Source organism: Balaenoptera physalus, assembly GCF_965194825.1.
Source record: "Balaenoptera physalus genome assembly, chromosome: 21".
Classification (NCBI taxonomy): domain Eukaryota; kingdom Metazoa; phylum Chordata; class Mammalia; order Artiodactyla; family Balaenopteridae; genus Balaenoptera; species Balaenoptera physalus.
This window is the reverse complement of record NC_138902.1, coordinates 11,718,390-11,740,412: the sequence shown is the minus strand read 5'-3', so window position 1 is coordinate 11,740,412 and position 22,023 is coordinate 11,718,390. Positions and strand designations below refer to the sequence as shown.

The window sequence follows — 22,023 nt, the reverse complement described above, 5'->3', positions numbered from 1 at the left end:
AGGACCCTGGTCCACCCACTAGGTTCAAGTTTATCATCACCAACCACATAGCTTTGGAGAGTTACTCTTAGTATTCAGTTTCACCATCTTTAAAATGGAAATAAGCTTTATAAGGATGCAAATACTAAGTAGTTCCTACAGCTACTTTAGACAAGCTGTCTTTATTGTGTAAATTACACATCAGCTCATTTCCCCTTCTTTCCCCCGACCCCTGTTTGCAATTTATATTATTGCTCTGGTTTTCTTAGTTTCTACAAAATCATTACTTCAGGTAATATCGAGCCAATTACTCCAGGCCATGTTTGAGCAACCCTACACCAACAGTTCCCAGCCAATGTTGTGTTTGTATAGGAAGAGCTGCAAGGCATGTAGTCCCGGACAAATACTGACCTGCAGCAAAAGTTAATGTACCAATGACAATGGTTTATTAGAAATAAATTTGATTATTAACATTATTTTCTCCCCAATGATTTTTTCTATTTCTAAAAACTATAAATAGGCACAGCATAAAATTTACCACTTTAACATTTTTAGGTGTACAGTTTGGTGTGGTATTAAGTACATCCACATTTCCCATTAATTTTTAAAGAGAAGACCAGCAAATCCTATTTTTCAATAGGATTGAGGGGGAGGGGCACTGGTGGGACTGAAAAGGTACAGTTAGCAGTAACAACCTGAAAATAAACAAAGGAAATGTCTACATTAGAGAAAAATTTGGCCAACAGGAACTTATAGGATACTATTTTAATCTATGATGATCCAAGATAGAATTTTACTAAAGTGCCACATTTTACAAAATAAATTTTTAGCTTCCTAGTTATACATCTCAAAATATAACATAATAAAATTCTGGAAAATCATGCACGATAAAGCAAAAAACTTAGTCATCTTATTACTATATTAAAAGTATTTATTATACAAAAATACGAGACTGAAGAAAATGCAAGTTGTCTACTAGATTTGAAATTGAGTGAATTTATTTTTAAAAGGAGAATAAAAGCCCAACTGGTTAGTACATAAAAGCTATAGATTTATGTACCAAGTGTGGACAACAAGATTCCTTCAAATTCGCCCAGCAAAGCAAAGCAGCTCAATCTGACCCCAGCAAGGCAAGCCCTGCAGACAGAAGCAGCACTACACACGGGCAGAAACTTTAGGCTAGACGTGAACAACTAGTTTGGGACCCAAGTCATATATACGCCCATTTTTTTCATCTCTACAAAGGAAATGACAACAAGTCTAATCAGTGGATTTTTAGTTATGCCATAAAATTTAACTTATTTTGAGGTACTGTTACCATTTTTATTAGAAATTTACTACTTGTTGAGTAAGACATATTAGAGATATGATTCGGGAACAGATCTGAAGCAAGTCCAATTTACATGAATCTGACCTTATTTGAGAACCACGTCTAAGCACTTAGTCATTTAACAATATTTACTGAGTGCCTATTTTAAGCACTCAGCATACACAATTAGCAAAACAGGCCAGGTCTATAGATTGCACATTCCAGTAAAGGGTTATTAATTAAATATCTTCCTGATGCTAAGTCTAATCTACACAATGACTAAAGATTCAGATAATGGCCGAGAAAGGAGTAGGCAAAAAGAACCATTTCCTAACAGCAAGATATTTTCTGCAGAGGCAAAAGTAGGTCTTGAGTCGAAGGGGGAACTACGAAAAAGCACTTTTATAAAAGGACAGAAAACTAAGTGAGAAAATGAGCATGAGTACACTTGATACAACTCTTCAGAGGCTGCAAGTCATTCTGCACTTGCCCAGTGGGTCGTGTCTGCCTTTCAGCCCTCTCTGTTGGAGGTCTGCCACTATCACTGCTGTATCTTTCACAACAAGAAAACCACAGTAAGCAACAGCTCTGCGAAACATACCGTCAGCATCGTCTGAATCTTCATCTTCGTCTCCGTCTTTAGACTTCCTCTTAGAAGCGGGTCGACACCTGAGAATGTCCTGTGAGGACAAGTGACGGAAGTACCCTTGAGAGAAGAGCTCGTTCTCATCCTCTTCCTCTTCCTCCTGGTCAATCTCAAACGTGGGTTCTAATCTGGGCATCGGCCTCTCGGAGTCAGAGTCTTCAAAAGGCTCGTCTAAGACCTCCGTGGTCTCAGAAATGGTTTCTGTGACCACACTGCTATTGTGGTGTTTGCGTTTTCGGACTCGCCTTCTTCGGTGAAGAATTGGTTTCTATTTAAAAGAGAAAGGAGCATTTTATTTACAGCAATGAATGCTATCATTTCCATTAGTAACATGATTAATAGTTTTTAAATCTGCTAGAATTAGCACATACAAAATGAGTAGGCCGTTTGCCAAAAGACATTTTGAATATTATTTCAAAATACTATGGTAAAAGAAAAAAAAATACTATAGTAAGATACTATACATACATAAAGTGTCACAGATACAAAGTATCACTGAATACAACTTTGTAAAAGAATAGACAGGCACACCTAGAGAGTAGATATTATCATTCCCTTACTAACAACAGTTCAGTTAAATTTAGCACCCTAGGGAAGCTGCCTATTTCAGAAATGACACAGTGGCTAGTCCCTTAACTTCTCTTTTCCTCAAAAGAAAAAGAGAAATAAAACACTCCTCGTCTCACAGCTCCACTGTGCAGGTCAGCAGAACCATGAAGAAGGCTGTACACCATTTTCATAGGCTATCCACAAAGAGGTACAGTGGAGCCTGGGAATCGGTACAGGTCTCCTTGGTGTCTGTGAGCATTCAGAAGTAAAATAACTCTGTTATTGGGACCTGGTACATTAGGCACAATTTTGTACTAGGGTTGATCTAACACCTTGAATCACATGAAAGATGTCACAAAATAATACTGTATCACCAAAACTGATCTAATTCAATCCCCTCGTTCTAGAGAGGCCAGAGAAGTTACAGGACTTGCTTTAAGGTCACATCCAGTCAGTACAGAAATGGCTGTAAAACAGTTTCTGACTCCTAGTCAAGTGAATCTCTTCAAAAATTTCAAAAGCATCCTGTACATGATCTCACTACCTGTTACAATATTCTCTTTTTACAGAGGGAAATAGCACACTTTTATTTTATAAAAAGGCAATATAAGCCTAGGATGGCAAAGATATATTCTTCATGATCACGTAACGAACAGCAGGTTAATCATTTTTTCTCCACTTCAAATTTACTAGTTTTCTAGTTGAGAACACAATTTTCAAACTAGGTTAAACATGGACTTGCGGGCTTCCCTGGTGGCTCAGCGGTTGAGAATCTGCCTGCCAATGCAGGGGACACGGGTTCGAGCCCTGGTCTGGGAAGATCCCACATGCCGCGGAGCAACTAGGCCCGTGAGCCACAATTATTGAGCCTGCGCGTCTGGAGCCTGTGCTCCGCAACAAGAGAGGCCGCGCGAAAGTGAGAGGCCCGCGCACCGCGATGAAGAGTGGCCCCCGCTCGCCGCAACTAGAGAAAGCCCTCGCACAGAAACGAAGACCCAACACAGTCAAAAATAAATAAATAAATTAAAACAAAACAAAACAAAACATGGACTTGCTCCGAGGTGAAATGGCTGATCCTAGGACTGGGGCATGAAATATACAAGATGAACCTGGAACATTTTGTAGAACCAGAATGTAACGAAGTGCTCAAAACAAACCAAAAAAACTTCACAATGTTGAGGGTATGTATGTTGAAGAGACACAGGAGCAAAACTGAAAGAGTTCCTCATGGCCAAGGCTGGAACAATCTGAGCAACAAATTAATAAGGTGGTAGAACTGGATTATAACTCGAAGTATAAAGTAAATATCTATGAGTCCATACTGATATAAATAAATGCTTGAATCAAGAAATAGATGGGGAAAAATGGATAAATCTCCCAAGCAGAATTCCAAATAATTAACACGATATTCTGCTCTTAGGGAGTAGAGCATAACTCCCTGTATCTTAAGTGTGGGCTATAGGCAGTAACTTCCTTCCAAAGAATATAGTATGGAAAAGAGTTTGAAAAAAGGAGTAACTTTACAGTAGAGAAACCTGACAAACCTGATACCTGGAGCCAGACGACTGGGGTTAATGTGAACGTGAACAGTGAGAAGTCACACTGACAGCAAATACCCTTGTACTTCGTAATCGGTACAGACTCACGGCAGATGCCCTTATATGACGTGATGAGAATGGCACTTTACCTCTGGGGCCTTCTTCCGCAAAACACATCACCCCATTTTACTATCATAAGGGGCATTCTACAAAATCTAGCCAGTACTCCTCAAACCTGGCAAGGCCTTCAAAAACAAGTAGTCTGAGAAACTGTCACCAACAAGGGGGCCTAAAGAGACATGACAACTAAACGTAAGGTGGTGTGCTGGGGCAGGAGAAGACATTAGGGAAAACAGAGGAAAGCTGAATGAAGTTTGGACTCTAGCTAAAAATGCATCAGTACTGGTTCACTATTTGTGACAAATGTACCATACCAAGGTAAAAGGTTAATAATAGGGCAAACTGGGTGTGGGGAATATAGGAACTCTTTGTACTTTCTTTGCAATAAATTTGTAAATCTAAAACTGTTCTAAAATGGAAAGCTCATTCTTTAATAAACAGCCCTATCTTTTTTTTTTAAGGTTCTGCTAAGGAAAAGAATGATTTTATTGCTCTGGATGAAAGCTGTCACCTCACTAGCACAGAATGGCTCATCCAGAGAGCTGACACACTTCAGTCTGGCTGGGCTGCAGCAATGTTTAAAGTTCACTCCACAGCCTGGGAGATTTCTGGTACACAGATTAACAGAATTCATTGTCATCATCATACAGCGTTTACTAACGATCTGGCTATCGTTCAACCTTCGCAAGATGATGAAATATAGTTTAGAAAATACTTTTAAAACAAAGTTAAGTCAAATCACTGGAGGGGTGGAGAGGAGAGCAAGAAGGGAGGACAGAGGACAGGGGAGACAGTACCACCTGGGGTGAGAAGAATGGCTTCACTCTGAGCATCGCAACACAGGGCTCCGTTACGCCCACTTTCCATCGAACTGTGTAGTGGTTTCCTCTCCTTTTCTAATAGAAACATTTCTAATCTGTACGTTGTGTTTGTTTGTGTTTGGCCACACTACGTGGCATGCGGGATCTTAGTTCCCCAACCATGGATCAAACCCGTGCCCCCTGCGGTGGAAGTGCAGCGTCTTAACCACTGGACCACCAGGGAAGTCCCTGTACGTTTTTTTTAAATCCCTGAAAAGTCATACTTTGAAATCAAACCAGCAAGCTGAAAACAGTTTGTCAGCCCTTAAATAAGTTTATGACTTGTAAGTGAACTCCCATGAACCAAAGAAGTCATGTGCACATTTCAAATGTTCCCTGGGAACATCGTATGCTACAACATACTGAGGCTTGAAGCTGAAAGGCTAACACACTATGGATTAACTCCAGGACAGCACAGAGACGGGCCCCACCTTCCGCTTCAGCGTGGGCTTGGTGAGGACTGGGGGCGAGCTGGACCGCGGGCTCTCGGGCTCCCCCTCCTCCTCACTGCTCTCGCTGCAGCCCCGCAGGAGGGTCCTGTCCCCATCGCTGTAGCGACCTTCACTGTAGCGACGGGGCAGCCTGTCGTGGCTTTCTGGCAGCCCACACTTCAGAGGCTCGGGACTTTTCTTGAGCGGTCCTCGCCAGAGCTCAAGCACCTCACTCGGTCTTCTTTTGGGACCGTCTGGCTTCCCGTCCTGGCTCGGCTGCTCCTGCGAGGCTGCCGACTGCTCCTGGCTTTCCGTGTACTGTTCTTGGCAGGTTTCTGATTTTTCCTCACGGTCTCCATACTGCTCCGGAGGAGCTGATGTCTCTTCCAAAAGCAGCGTTGAATCCTCATCAGCAAAGCGCTCCTGGGCTTTTCTGTTCTTCCTCCTCCAGCGGCCTCTCCGAGATGGCTGATTATTGGCAGGAAGACTGTCACGGGGAAGGACCTGTTTGTTCAAACGCGTAGAACTGGCTGGCGCCGTAACTTCTGGCTTCTTTTCACTTTCTACTAAAGAATAAGAATCTTGTTCTTTGTTCTCGCGAGATGCAGACTTCCCCACCTGATTTTAGAAAATAAAACCATGCTGGTTAATTTTCAGTCTTATTTAGTTGTATCTCCTATTCTGACCTTTTAAATACTGAGATAAAAAAAGAAAACAGAGCTTTAAAGAGAAAGTTATTAATTATTTAATGGCTAACATAAATATATCTTATGTGTTAGGCACTGTTTTAAATGCTATATGGGTATAATTCACACCAATTACATGAAATATTATTATTATTATATCCCCATTTTACAAATGAGGTAACTGAGGCACAAAAAAAGGTAAGTAACTTGCCCCGGGTCATGCAATGGCAAATGAAGAAGCTGGGATATAAACCCAGACAGTCTGACCCAAGAGCCAGTGCTCTTAACTGCTATACAATACCATATTCAATAAACAAAGTGAATATTATTATTCTTATAATCTAGTAAATGTTAAATGAGATAGTTTATGAAATTTCTCAGAAACAGAAATTTATAAACAGAGGAGACAGACTCTGGGGCATGGGCAAGAGAAAGAGGATGCTCAAAAAATGAAAGAAAATTTCTGTAATTATTTTGACTTATTTTATTCTGAATATTTCATTTTATTTTGAAAATTACACTATAAACGGGCATGAAACTTTATGTTTATCAAAGGAGGACATAGATTTTTAAAGGGTGAAAGCACTGCTTTAAAAAAAAGAACAGAGACAAGTACACATCACATGAAGAAAAATACTGAAAATGATGTAGTACAGTCCCTCATTAACCCTTTAATGGCTAGAGACACTGAACTATTTGGTGCTCTATTAGAAAACATGCATCTGTTTATTTCCTTAATGTTTTAAGGAAAATGTATCTTCATTTTATTTTAAACAATGGTCAGATTTAGATTCAATTCAGATTCCTCAATTTCTATACAGCTTCAAATTTAGCTGCTTATTGGCACTCTGATAAGAAATATTTACTCATAAGTAACATATTATAACAAATTTGAAGGTTTCCTAATGATACAAGGCTTAAAAATATAGAAAGAAGTAAACAAAACCCAGTCTTCCTGAAATTTCTATCACTGAAATAAACTCAGAAATTCTAATGTGAATTCATGGTGTTCGTTTAAGATACCATTATAGGTACATCACAAACACTCATGAAAACCAAACTATGCTCTTCTATCATCAACAACAGGGACCATTCGTGCCCTTACACTCGGCTCTGATTCTCTTTCCTGGCTCTGAGGCTCTTCCTGTTCTCCTTCCTCCTCCTCCTCCTCCTCCTCCTCCTCCTCCTCCTCCTCCTCTTCCTCCTCCTCCTCCTCCTCCGAGACGACGGAATTGGAGACTATGACAGGAGTCCAGCGCAAACACTCTGGATCTACATCCACAGGCCGCAGATTCAGCTGAAGCTTTGCCATGTGATCTTGGATAAGTTTTTCCCGGCGGATAATCACAAATCTGAAACCAGAGAAAAGTTTATAGCAATCAACGATGCACAAGGAGTACCACACAATGAATATGGAGCTACACCCTCAGAAAGCCCTGGAGATAAATGCTTCACAAAAAGCCTGCCTGGGAAGACACCACCACTGAGATGGCTCAGAATATGAACTGGACAAAGACTTCACACGCAACTAGAGCAAGGGATGAGGTTGTTTCAGCCACTTCCCATCTCACACTTCCCACCTCTGAAACTTCTGCGACTCTCCTGTCCTCTATCTTTTACTCTCCATCTTTCTAGCCCAAATGCCTCCTTTCTTTGTGACCTTTTCTCAACCACACTAGAAAAGGGTAAGCTGTCTTTCCTTTGACCTGTATTTCTTTTGTCCCATTTGTATGGAAATTAATCAAGGGTGTATTTTATTTGACACTACTTCTCCAGTTGTTACTTCTTGTATTGTGAAGGAGCTCCCAATAAATAAAATAAAAGATTCAGTAGCTTAGGTCCAAAAGTTAGAAGGAATACCAGAAAAAAAGTTTAAAAAAAAATATGGTCAATAGTATAAAATATAGAAAGGAAAATGATGTCTCAGTATCAGCAAGTATACCATTTATATTAGTTTATGTCCTTTAACTGATAATTTGGCTGTCCAATCCAAAACCTTCTACCTAATTATCTTTCAAAGGTTATACAAAGGGATGTGATACTCACTGGTCACTCCGGAAGTCCAGCATTCGCAGGTGGTGGAGTGTGGAAGTAATGTCTTGAGGGCAGATTCCAGTCAACTTACTTAACTTCTTAATGCTGATTTGCTTGTCGTTTTGGTGATAAAGGCACTCCAATATTACACTTTTCCAATAAGCCATGTAGGAAAGACGACCTAGATCGGATAACGGTTTCTCTGGAGACCCTGCTTGGCCTTCACGCTTTGATAACAAATAACCTAAAGAAACCCCCAAATCACAAATATGTCAGAGAGCCTAAAAGAGGGCAGTTTACAAAAATAACAAGCCCCTCTTTCACAATCAATCCAAGTATCATAGGCTATCATTTCAAAGGTAAATTCCTTCAAGGAAAAGAACAAAATTACAAAATCACTTGAAAACAAATTTGCAGGAAGATTACATAATTTGTATACACCGAACATTAAGTTAGTATTACTTTGTCTATAGTTAATATAAATCACACCGTTAGAATATTCGAACTGTTAAAAATCAGGACTTCACATTAATAGGCAAGAATGCTTTTTATTCAATATACAAGGAGGGGAAACCACCCTTGCATGTTTTATTTCGACCGCTAGATGGCAACAGATCTACACGAATTGCACAATACAAAAGAATGCCTTTAGTTTTTACAAAACCCTATCTCTGAAGACTGCAGTTCTTCTGTGAGTGATTTAGATGACGATTTCTCACTTCAACCAAAGCTCTCCTCACAATTACCTATCACCCTAATTCCTGATGAGCAAGAATGTCAGTGCGTGAGTGTCACTGTGTGTGGTGGTATTACTTTGTCCTCTTGTCCAGTGCGTTGGGTCTCAAGAACAGGAAAAGAAAGGCATAAATTCTAAGGGAAATCAGTCTAAGAATGGTAATGTGGGAAAATACATTACATTAAAATAATGTTTTAAAATAAAAACAAATACTGTAATCATACAATTATTTATATATCTCAAAAAAATGACTAATAAATGCATAGTAAAATATTTTCCCCTAACTTTGCTACTTAATGGCATACATGTCCAATCATGAGTCCTATTTCAAAACAACATACTGATATTAAAGGAAATAATCTGAGTTTTACCCTCTACTATTAGTCGGAAAAAAAAAAACCACCAAGAAAATGTAAAAAATAACCAATGGCACATATTTCCAATAAAATATAGTCAGGAGTACAGTCTAAGGCCAAGTAGAATAAGCTTCATTGGTCTGCATGAGAATTAATACTAGTGATATAATCATCTGATATTTAGAAGAACTGCCTTATCAAAATCCTTAGTTTAACCATTACTTCTGAATGTATTCCTTTAAATATTATTTTTAGCAATTATCTGAGGGAAAATATGCCCTCAAATACCACTATTTTATAATCAATATAAAATTTACCTCAAACATACATTTACTTTCTAAGCAAGATTATCAATGTATAAAACAAAATGCATGCAGGGCTTCCCTGGTGGCACAGTGGTTAAGAATCCGCCTGCCAATGCAGGGGACACAGGTTCGAGCCCTGGTCCGGGAAGATCCCACATGCTACGGAGCAACTAAGCCCGTTCGCCACAACTACTGAACCTGTGCTCTAGATCCCGTGAGCCACAACTACGGAGCCCGCCTGCCACAACTAGTGAAGCCCATGCGCCTAGAGCCCATGCTCCGCAACAAGAGATGCCACCGCAATGAGAAGCCCGCGCACCGCAACAAAGAGTAGCCCCCGCTCACTGCAACTAGGAGAAAGCCTGCACGCAGCAACAAAGACCCAACACAGCCAAAAATAAATAAATTTATCAAAAAACAACAACAAATTGCAAGTTCCACAATAACCTTTTTTTAGAACTGTTAGCTTTCAATTTTAACTCAAATTAAATTTTTTACTGTATCATTCACTTCTAAAATTTTTAAAGGTGCATAGCATATTTTTAACCACTAGGTAGAGCCTGTAACTAAAAAAACGATGCACACACACATTTTCTCAGATAACTAGGTAATAAAAATAGGGCAGGTGCTGCACTTCTTTATTAGTACTAATTTAAGTAGTTCTACAGTGTTTTTAATATTGTCGTGAGATAGAATTAACTGCATAAAATAGAACTAAGTTCTGTTGTAAATTAATAGTTGCAAATTAAAACTATTTGCTATAGATCACACAGAAGCTCATATCCAATATTAGCTATTTTTGAAATATTCACATGCAACCAAAAGAAAAACATGTTCATGGCCTTAGGCTTTAATGTTCCACTCAGCAGTATGACAAAAAATACAAGCAACCAATAAGTCATCTGCAAATCTTTAAAAATACACACACACACACACACACACACACACACACACACACACAGAGTCCACAGGAAAAGACAATGAGCAATTATGTTACTATAATCCTTACTGAAATCGATGAGAAACCTGCCATAGCCCTTGCGTTGGTACTGGGGAAGAATCATTATACAGGAAACGTTGTACTTCTGTTGGCAGTGCTTTTCCTGGTGGAGAAAACAAAAGTCAAGTTTTTGGCTGGTAAGACTAAACACTGATGCTAATTTTTAAGAAACAAAGACTAATAGTCAAAACCACAGCCCTGGTTCTTTGGGAATAGCAATGCACATCAAGAAAAAAACACCCCTCTGGGAGGAGAGAGGACAAGGTTAAGTCACTGCCGTTACCCACAAAGCAACCATACCAGAAGAATAAAAATATAAAATGAAATGACGCCACCCAACACCATCCGCAACTCAAAAACAGTATGTCAATGCCTGAGATGAGCAGAGGAATCCGAGTCCCAACAGATCTGCAAAGCTACAAATGGTGTGTCAGTGTGGCATCCCAGACGTGGGACGATTCATCACCAAAGTTTCTTTTATTTCCCTTTTTGGTGCTACATAGGGTGGGTATAAATACACTTTTATAAATCAAGCAATATATTTTAAATTATATTTAACTATTGAAACAGCCTAATAACAGAACTAGGACTTTTCACTTAACTATCTTCATACACTTAGATTTTACCATGGGCTTGCTTAAATGAAAGTATACCTTTTACATTATTTGACTACAAAAGAAACTTTTTTTTCTCCCCAAGAGAATGAAAAATTGAAGGAGAGAAAATACCCTTTAATAAAAATGGCTTCCTAGAAATTCTTACTTCTATGCCTAAAATGCAAATTAGGAAGAGATTTAAAATGAGAAAGAACTCAGAGAGGTAATGACTCTGTTTATTTCACGAGTTCTGTCTATCATCACCATGGGAGTATAAGTCATAGTAAAGCTTTCCCTCTGGGTAAGCAGCAGTTTATGTTCCCAGCAGAGTACAGTCTGTTGAACATTACTAGGCACCTGCTGGTACCAGGTAAGTTTCTCAATGCTCCTTCTGTTTCCCTTTCCAGAAAGCTAGATGGCACCCAGAGGTGCTGCATCCTGTAGTGCCTCCTAGTGAGAAGCAGCAAAGATTGTTTCAGATTTCCATATAAATTCAAAAAAAATTTTAAGCTGATATACTTACTTTAGAAAAATAGCCAACAAGGTGGCAGCCCTTGACATCATTCTGGGTCAGTACATAAAAAAGAAATGGCTCCACGTCATAATAGAGTGTTTTGTGGTCAAGAAACAATTTTGCCAAGAGACACAGGTTCTGACAATAAATGGTACTCACATTCCCATCAACCTAGAGGAAAAAAATAGACAAAATGGTCAAAAGGGTGTCTCTTTAGTTCTAGAATAACACACATCAGAAACAAGCACCTGTGAGTACCCACAGTCCAGCCTAAGAGGAGCTGGCAGCTATCAGAACAAAATGGACCTGGAAGCTGTCCCTTGAAACGGCAGAGTACAGTGCCTGCTATTTTAAGACAACTAAATACATAAAACACTGCACTTCCACAAAGCATGAAAAGTCTAGACAAGGAGGTGATGGCCAGTTTTAAAAATAGCACTTTTTGCTTTTATAACAAGATTGACTACAGGAATCCTTCAGATGGCAAGCTGATCTGATGTATTTTTTAAAGTATTTAATTCAACAAAAGATCTAAATGCAACCTCTTCTAAAATACATATAAGTAAAACAAGGTCAAACTATAGTTTAATCTGTGCCAGCAGCTAGAAGCAATGTAATCTGACTGCCATGATGAGATTTCCCCCAAATAAAGCTACTCAAGGGATTATCATCTATTGTCAGAAGCACCAAGCAGGTTCCCTAGGCAGCAACCTGGCAAGTGAGGTATTTCTTGGACGCTGGTTGGCCAAGATCAGGAGGACTGGGCTGTATGCTCCCAATACCCCTGTAATTCTTGGCATTGCTGGAGCCAGCTCTTTTATGAAAATGCCAACGATTGCCTACATCAGACCCAAAGACACTGACATTTCAAGACTACAATTTCTTTAGCAATTTAAGTAATTTATTGTACACCACATCCTTTCCCTCCCCACGAGGTCAAGAGCTCCTCTATTCCTCACCTAAAATAAAGGCTTTGGGAAGATGAAGAAAGTGAGGGATGGAATAGTTCCTGGCAATCTGAAATTCTATCATCAGAGTAATTAACAGAACTGAGCACATGGAAGGTACCCAATTAATACTTGGCAATTAAACCACAGAACTGAGATCAAGAAATTAAAAACCACTACTAACAACACAGAATCACAGATGTAGCGTAAGTCATACAACCATGATGCAGTCAGGAAATATATTAAGATTTATTCAATATACAGCTATTACACATACCTCTACACAATATTCCTTTAAATAGAGCAGTAGAAATCTTTTTATTTAAGTGCCATATTTCATAGATTCTAAGACACAATCTTATCACATCTAAACATAAGTAAAAATCTGTTGGCATTTAATAATCAAATGGAGTCTTATATATCATAATTAGCAGTACCTTTACCTTCTCAGTGGTACATAAAATAAGATATATTACAACTGATGTCTTTGATTCAATGAAATACAGAATAGTTTATTCAGAGATCAAGCTTGTGAACTTCGTACCACTTAGATTGGCCTAATTCTGCTTCTCCCTCATACAGCTGAATTACTGACTCAATAGTGAATGAACAACAGTAAAATAACATTTCCAAAAAAAAATCAAGTTATGCAATTAGATAAAGTACAGGTGGCACTGTATTTGAAATGGGTAGGAAGACAACTACTAAACATCTTCTACTTTACCTCAAAGACAGAAATGTTATTCTTTCTATAAATCTCATTAGCAGGAGGATGGAACCAACCACATTTCTTCATGTGCTGCTGTAGAATAGTTCTACTTTTCATATATTTTAGACAGAATTCACAGAGATACAACTTAGGCAGCCTGTAAAACATAATTACACAAATAAGAGGGCTTTATATTTTATAAGACTTTACACTTTCATCACTATTCTCCTTTGATTCTCACTACTACCCAGGCAAAAAGGTAAAGAACATATCGTTATCCCCATTAATCATATGAAAGAAAGGAAAAACAAAAACTAAAGATAAAACTAAGTTGAATAACAGGATCCAACTAATTAACGGCAAGAAGGCAGGGGTGAGAATCAATTCACCCAATTCAGTACTCTTCCTATTAGACTAATACTTTGCAGTCTTTTTAAGTTACCCACGGGACAGACATGAAAATCTCACCTTCTCTACTCCTTGATAATCTCCAGTAAGTAAAAAGTAAAGTCTACCTTAAGAACACACCAATAAGTGAAGAAGATTTTGTTACGCTCTATATTCTTTCTTCCTTTATTTGATCATTCACTCATTAATTTCAGAAAATGAACATTTATTGAATACTGACTATCAGGCCCCTGTGCTAGGTACACTAGGTACAGAGTGCTGAGTAAGATGGACATATAGTAGGTATTATAAAAGCAGATTTTGTATATCTTTTTAAGTATAAAATTATAATATGTTTTTTTCAAGTTAGGACATACTACACTACCTCCTTCTTTCCACCAGTGAAATTCTGGCTTTCTCTCTAGTTAAATATCACATGAAATCCTGCAACTCAAAAGTCTATTTTTCAAGGTGAAATAAAATTTCAATTTATTCATTCACATATTCTCCGTTATAGTCATATCATTTATATTTATTCAACAGTCTTGCTATTAGCCGTATTGCTAACAGCAAGACTATTAGCTATTAGTCTTGCTATTGCTATTAGCAAGACTGTTAGCTATTATTATTGCTATATTAGCCGTAGTTTAACAGGATTTCTTCCTTATAATGTCCCTTTTATGAGGAGCTAGGCAACAAAGTGATGAGATCAGTTCATAAAGTAACAGAAGGAACATAACCTAAAACTAAAAACCAGTGGCTTTTATATGCATTTTAGTCTGAACTGAGAAGACCCCCCACGGCTCTCTATTATAAAATATACACCCCATGTAGCCTCAGCACGGAGGCTTCCGTGCATCCTGAACTGTGTCCACAACCGGTAAGCACGCCTTGGTAAGCTAAGATCTGACCCTACAATGAAAACTGCATATGTGAAAATACTGGATGATATGATGACAAAGAATATAATCCAAATAAAATACTGTATCTTCCCTCATATAAATAAGTACTGAGGCTGAAGGAAATTAAAAAAAAAAACAACCTCATTAATTTAGTTGCCATCAATTTAGATAGCTATGCTTTAAAAAGATTAATCTGGAATTAAAGAAAAAGTAGATTAATGTACAAAAATGTTTGCTTTGTTCATGTGTGAAGACCATAACTATTTTTTCAAGTTCTACTTTAGAAGCAGCTTTTGAAGCATATTTATCTGAAAACATCTAACATTCAACTAAAGCCTTTCCCAGGTGTATTATGGAACACTAGTTCTGTATACACTTAAGTGTTTCATGCTCAAGTAAAGTGGGAAAAGGCATGTGATTAATTTTTTCTTCTCCCTTGGGGATTCACAATGTGTATTAATTCCTTCTCTACAATCCCACATCTTAGTTTTAAAACTGCCATTCAGCACACTAAAAGCTTCCATGGAACTGCTGTGGTATACAGTATTTCTAAATGTCTACAATATGTAACACAAAAATAATATCTAATGTTAGTCAAACTCAAACAACCCAAAATTATATCATTAGTACAAAAAAAAGCCATTCCAAAATAAAGTACTGAGTGAAACAAATAATGACTGACATTATAAATAAAAGAAGCAGGAGCCAAGAGCATAGAAAAGAAAGGCTTCCTAGGCCACTCTGCTTATTTCCTTTGCATGTTGCCTCAAACTACTCAGAGAAGGAACGACAGCAGGATAAATAGCTTTTTCCTTCTTTACCACCAGAACTAAAAAAACCTCAAAATGAAATGGCCCCAGTTGTATACTTCATCATGTTATGTGGGCACTAAATGTACTGAGTCTCAAAGATGACCCACAACTGCCAGCCTTGTCTTTCTGAATATCTTGGATTTTGAACAATTTCTTCTTCAAAGGAAGGTGAAGGAATGAGGTTCTCCCTATAAATGTACTTAATGGCATCCTCCTCCCTGCAACTACTCTACTACTTACCTATTCTTTACCTGTTCTAAATTCTCAATGAGTTATATCTAGAAAAGACAAAAACTCTCTGAAAAGATACATGAACCTCGATGTTCATAGCAGCACTATTTACAATAGCCCAGACATGGAAGCAACCCAAGTGCACATCAACAGAAGATGTGGTACATATACATACACACCCATATACATACAATGGAATATTACTCAGCCATGAAGAACGAACTATTGTCATCTGCAGCAACATGCATGGACCTAGAGAATATCATACTAAGTGAAGTCAGACAGGGAAAGACAAATATTTTATGGTATCATTTATATGTGGAGTCTAAAAACAAATACAAATGAATCTACATACAAAACAGAAACAGATTCACAAACACAGAAAACAAACTTATGGTTACCGAAGGGGAAAGGGAGGGTGGAAGGGATAAATTAGGAGTATGGGATTAACAGATATAAACTATATATAAAATAGATAAGCAACAAGAATCTACTGTGTAGCACAGGGAACTATATTCATTATCTTGTAATAACCTACTGATATAATGGAAAATAATCTAATATATATCAAATTATTTATAATATATATAAATATATATAACAGAATCACTTTGCTGTACACCTGAAACTAATACAATATTGTAAATCAACTATACTTTAAAAAATAAATTCTCAATGACCAATTTTAACTTGTTGCAACATGAAGATATAGAAGAATCCTTGAGTATAGGTTCAGTGTGACAGCTAAATAATACAAATAAATATTTCCTACAAATGTGAATCTGAAAAACCTAAACAAAATTCTGAGCTTTTTGAAATTTCGAAAGAAAGTAAGGGACAGAGAGATGGAGGGAGGGAAGAGAAGAGAGGGGGAGGGGGAAGGGAAGGAGGGGAGAGGAGGGAGGGGGAGGGAAGAGAGAAAGAACCAGTGACTTTTCCAGGTTACAATAATGACAAATGCCAACTTCAAGGTGTTTACGTGGAATAGCAAGATGTATGGCATTTTATTGATTATTTTTTTAAAAACTTCACTGGGCCTTATTATGTGAAAACTAATAAAATAGAAGCAAGCATAATATGATCTAGTTTATTCTAGATCACTTCCTGCTGAAAACATTTTTAAAGCCTCCTACTTATTTTTCTTTCTTTTTTTTTATTGAGGTATGGCTGATGTACAATAAGTCCCAGGTGTACAACATAGTTATTCACAATTTTTAAAAGTTATACTCCATTTATAGTTATTATTAAAATATTGGCTATGTTCCCTGTGCTGTACAATATGTCATTTTAGCTTATTTATTTTATACATAGTAGTTTGCACCTCTTCATCTGCACCACTGTCTTGCCCCTCCCCCTTCCCTCTCCCCACTGGTAACCACTAGTTTGTTCCCTGTGTCTGTGTGTCTATTTCTTTTTTGTTACATCCACTAGTTTGTTTTATTTTTTAGATCCCACATATAAGTGATATCATATAGTATTTTTTTTGTCTGACTTATTTACTAAGCATAATACCCTCCAAGTCCATCCATGTTGCTACAAATGGCATTATTTCATTCTTTTTTATGGCTGAGTGGTATTCCTTTGTCATGTGTACATATATACACACACACACACACACACATACATAAAGAATATGTTATATATACATAACATCTTCTTTATCCATTCATTTGTTGATGGACACTTAGGTTGCTTCTGTGTCTTCACTATTGTAAACAATGTTGCTATGAACATTGAGGTGCATATATCTTTTCGCTTTAATGTTTTTGTTTTCTTTGGATATATACCCAGAAGTGGAATTGTTGGATCATATGGTAGTTCTATTTTTAGTTTTCTGAGGAACCTCCATACTGTTCTGCACAGTAACTGCATAAATTTAAATTCCCACCAACAGTGTACAATGGTTCTCTATTCTCCACATCCTCGCCAACATTTGTTATTTGTAGATTTTTTGATGACAGCCATTCTGACAGGCATGAGGTAATATCTCATTGTGGTTTTAATTTGCATTTCTCTAATGATTACAATGTTGAGCATCTTTTCACATGCCTGTTGGCCATCTGCATGTCTTCTTTGGAAAAAGATCTATTCAGGTCTTCTGCCCATTTTTTAATCAGCTTGGTTTTGAGGTTTTTTTGTTTGTTTGTTTGATGTTGAGTTGTATGAGCTGTTTATATATTTTGGATATTAACCTCTTATTGGTCATATCATTTCCAAGTATTTTCTCCCATTCAGTAGGTTGTCTTTTCATTTCGTCAGTGGTTTCCTTTGCTGGGCAAAAGCTTTTAAGTTTAATTAGGTTCCATTTGTTTATTTTTGCTTTTGCTTCCTTTGCTTTAGGAGACAGATCCTAAAAAAAACTGCTGTGATTTATGTCAAAGAGTGTTCCACCTATATTTTCTTCTAGAAGTTTTATGGTTTCAGGTCTTATCTTTAGGTCTTTAAACCATTTTGAGTTTATTTTTATGCATGGTTTAAGAAAATTGTCTAGTTTCATTCTGTTGCATGTAGCTGTCCAGTCATCCCACCATCATTTACTGAAGAGACTGTCTTTTCCCCATTGTACATTCTTGCTTTCTTTGTCATAGATTAATTGACCATAAGTGCGTGGGTTTATTTCTGGGCTTTCTATCCTGTTCCATTGATCTGTGTGTCTGTTTTTGTGCCAGTAGCATACTGTTTTCATTACTGTAGATTTGTAGTATAGTCTGAAGTCAGGGAGCATGATGCCTCCAGCTCTGTTTTACCTTCTCAAGATTGTTTTAGCTATTCAGGATCTTTTGTGTTTCTACACAAATTTTAAAATTTTTGTTCTAGTTCTATGAAAAATGCCATTAGTAATTTGATAGGGACTGCACTGAATCGGCAGATTGCCTTGCGTAATATGGTCATTTTTAACAATAATAATTCTTCTAATCCATGAACACAGTATATCTTTCCATTTGTTTGTATCATTTTCAATTTCTTTCATCAATGTCTTAATAGTTTTCTGAGTACATGTCTTTTACCTCCTTAGGTAGGTTTATTCTTAGGTATTTTATTCTTTTTGATGCAACTGTAAATGGGACTGTTTCCTTAATTTCTCTGATAGTTCACTGTTAGTGTACAGAAATGCAACAGATTTCTGTATATTAATTTTGTATCCTGAAACTTTACCAAATTCATTGATGAGCTCTAGAAGTTTTTTGCAGCATCTTTAGGATTTTCTATGTATAGTAGCATGTTATCTACAAACAGTGACAGTTTTAATTCTTCCCTTCCAATCGGGATTCCTTTTATTTCTTTTTCTTGTCTGACTGCTGTAGCTTGGACTTCCAACACTGTGTTGAATAAAAGTGGTGAGTGGGCACCCTTGTCTTGTTCCTGATCTGAGAGGAAATGCTTTTGGCTTTCCATAAATGAGTATGAAATTAGCTGTGGGCTTATCATATATGGCCTTTATTATGTTGAGATATGTTCCCTCTATGCCCACTTTCTGGAGAGTTTTTATCATAAATGGATGTTGAATTTTGTCAAAAGCTTTTTCTGCATCTACTGAGATGATTATATCATTTTTCTCCTTCAATTTGCTAATGTGGTATATATATCACACCGAATGATTTGCAGATACTGAAAAACCTCTGAATCCCTGGGATATATCTCACTTGATTATTGCTTACGATCATTGTTTATGATCATTTTAATGTATTGTTGTATTTGGTTTGCTAGTATTTTGTTGAGGATTTTTGTATCTATGTTCATCAGTGATACTGGCCTGTAATTTTCTTTCCTTGTGGTATTTTTATCTGGTTTTGGTATCAGGGTGATGCTGGCCTCATAGAATGAGTTCAGAAGCATTCTTTCCTCTGCAGTTTTTTGGAATAGTTTGAGAAGGACAGGTGTTAACTCTTCACTAAATGTTTGGTAGAATTCATCTATAAAGCCATCTGGTCTTGGGGTTTTGTTTATTGGAAGTTGTTTTATTACTGATTCAATTTCATTACTGAGAATTGGTCTGTTCATATCTTCTATTTCTTCCTGCTTCAGCCTTGGGAGATTGTAAATTTCTAGGAATTTTTCCATTTTTTCTAGGTTGTCCATTTGATTGGCATACAGTTGTTTGTCATAGTCTCTTACGCTCCTTTGTATTTTAAAAGCCTCTTACTTTATTAAAACCAAGTCTACTGGGATGACACTGTTAGTCTAAAGGGAATCATCCAATAAAACTCCAGGAAAAAACAAAACATTTCTTCTAGTAATAGTACAAATGGCTGCAGTTCTCTCAATGAAAAGATATTATCATATAGGAAAAACATTAGATCACACGAAATGAAATGCAGTTATTGAGATTATGAATACTCCCTGCCCTAAAAAATACTGCTGGGTGCTGCTTTCTGTCATCTTCTTCCTGAGAGCACCTCGGCCTTGACTATCAAGTAGGTGTATGGTCACTGTGATTAGCTGCATCATGCGGTATAGCCCCCATACTTGACATTTATTTTAAAGTCACCCATTACATGGACACCACAGTCTATGAAGTCAGGACTGGGCTGCAGCTTATTGGTTCCCTTACTTCTAGGATGATGCAAATATTCTTCCTAGAAATTCCTACAATACCTTCTTGGCTTTTGAACATTGCCCAAGATAGTAGCAGTTTGTGTGACTTTTATAATAGGTCAACTTGTAGTAAAATTTTAATACAATAAAAATTACATCAAATACTACTTAAGTCAAAGACTATGGTACAAGCCATCTAAGATCAATCTAGATATCAATGCTGTATGGAGTAGTGAAGCACAGAGGTTAAAGGTTATGGCTATATGGTAAGAGAAAAGTGGGATTAAATCCTGGTTCTGCTGCTTATAAACTGTACGGTCTTGAATATGTTTGCTGGGTCCTAGGCTGTAAAACGAAGAAAGCAATATCCACCTCACAGAATTATTCCAGAGATGTTTAGTCCAGTAGCAAGCTCAGTGAATGGTAACTATAGCTGCTATTATTTATAATTAGTAATATGAATATTTTTATTCTTTCATCCATTTTATGTCATCATTTAATCGTCATTCAAGGACTTCAAGGAGGCTGTTCTTTAGTAACTGGGGCTGTCATAATCTACGCATCAAATCAAGTCAGGAACAGGATAAAAAGGTAGAGCAAGGTTCCTAAGCTACTCAATAATATGGGAATCTGCCTTCTTAGGATCTTAATATGCTCTTGCAGCAAAGAGGTCATTAAGAAGCTAGGCACTAAGCAGCTCAGGAGTAGAGGCTATCCCATGATCACAGTTCCTCTTGCCTATAGCCCATCAATGTCATGTTTTTAAAGGCAGAGCAGGACCCTCTATGGACCTGTCTTCCATGTGTGTGCATCACATGGCCCTGTTGGAGAAACCTAGGGTTAAGACTCTGGTTTCTATTTTTCAACATCTGAGACTTAATCATACTGCTCCAAATGAAGCAGCATTATTGCTTCATTGTTGTTGTTTCATTTTTTTTTTTTTTTTTTTAAGTCATGGATGCAAGATTACTTAACATACACTACACACACAAATATCTGAATATTATAGGAGACAATGCATAATCCCACTTCCCAAAAGATTTTTCCTCCTGTGATCGTTTTTGTTTTTGCTCCAATTGTCCTATTTTGCATGCTTTAGGATTTGGAATTTTTTAAAAAGTGTTTAAAACCTTTAACAACAAGAAAATAATTTGAAGTAATTTAGCAGAGAATAATAGTCATTAACAAAGTAAAAATACAGGTTTATTTTTTGGAAAACATAAGATCTCTAGACATTATAGTCAACTCAAGTTTAAAAGAACTCAGAAGTGAAACAAGCCTAAACTCATTTTAAATAGATATATGTGGTTTTCTAACAATGTACTTAAAATTATGAATAGATAGAAAAAAATCATAATTATCAATACTAAAGAGCTTATTAAATTACAGAATATTTTCTGATGGAAAATTCAGGGAACCCTCCACAATGGTGGATAAGGAAATGAACAGAAAATGTCTAAAATTCTACTTAAGAAAGTTGATGAATTTTACAGTTCTTACCCTATTGCTGCTTTCTATTACAATTCCTATTATACTTTTCTGGTTATTTATTTTTCTGCTGGCAATGTCTGTTCATTCTTTCACTGATAACTAATCCCCTCAAAGCTGATTAAGAAGTCACGTTCTAGTGACAACCTCATCAGAACAAAAAGCACATTTTTAATGAGTCAACAGCCTCATGGGTTGGGTCCATTCTCATCTTCTCTCTATCTCCATTCCTGAGTAAATGGAGTTCCTCTCCTCCCCTTGAGAGGAAGAAAGAAGGTGCCTGTGGTTCCAATCTCTGCACTACAATCCCTGGAACAGGTGACACATGTGTTGAACAAGCTTTCTTTTCTAA

General features: G+C 37.2%; 1 protein-coding gene across 1 annotated transcript in view; it reads right to left on the bottom strand.

Annotated features, from left to right (window-relative positions):
- KAT6A (lysine acetyltransferase 6A) overlaps window positions 1-22,023 on the bottom strand; it is a 108,759-nt gene that overhangs the window by 5,621 nt on the left and 81,115 nt on the right. The window contains exons 10-16 of the mRNA XM_082444303.1: window positions 13,331-13,472; window positions 11,669-11,830; window positions 10,559-10,652; window positions 8,165-8,396; window positions 7,224-7,470; window positions 5,433-6,050; window positions 1,890-2,202 (exon numbers count right to left, since the gene is read on the bottom strand). Coding sequence (XP_082300429.1) covers window positions 1,890-2,202; window positions 5,433-6,050; window positions 7,224-7,470; window positions 8,165-8,396; window positions 10,559-10,652; window positions 11,669-11,830; window positions 13,331-13,472 — 1,808 coding nt within the window. The remainder of the gene's footprint in view (window positions 1-1,889; window positions 2,203-5,432; window positions 6,051-7,223; window positions 7,471-8,164; window positions 8,397-10,558; window positions 10,653-11,668; window positions 11,831-13,330; window positions 13,473-22,023) is intronic.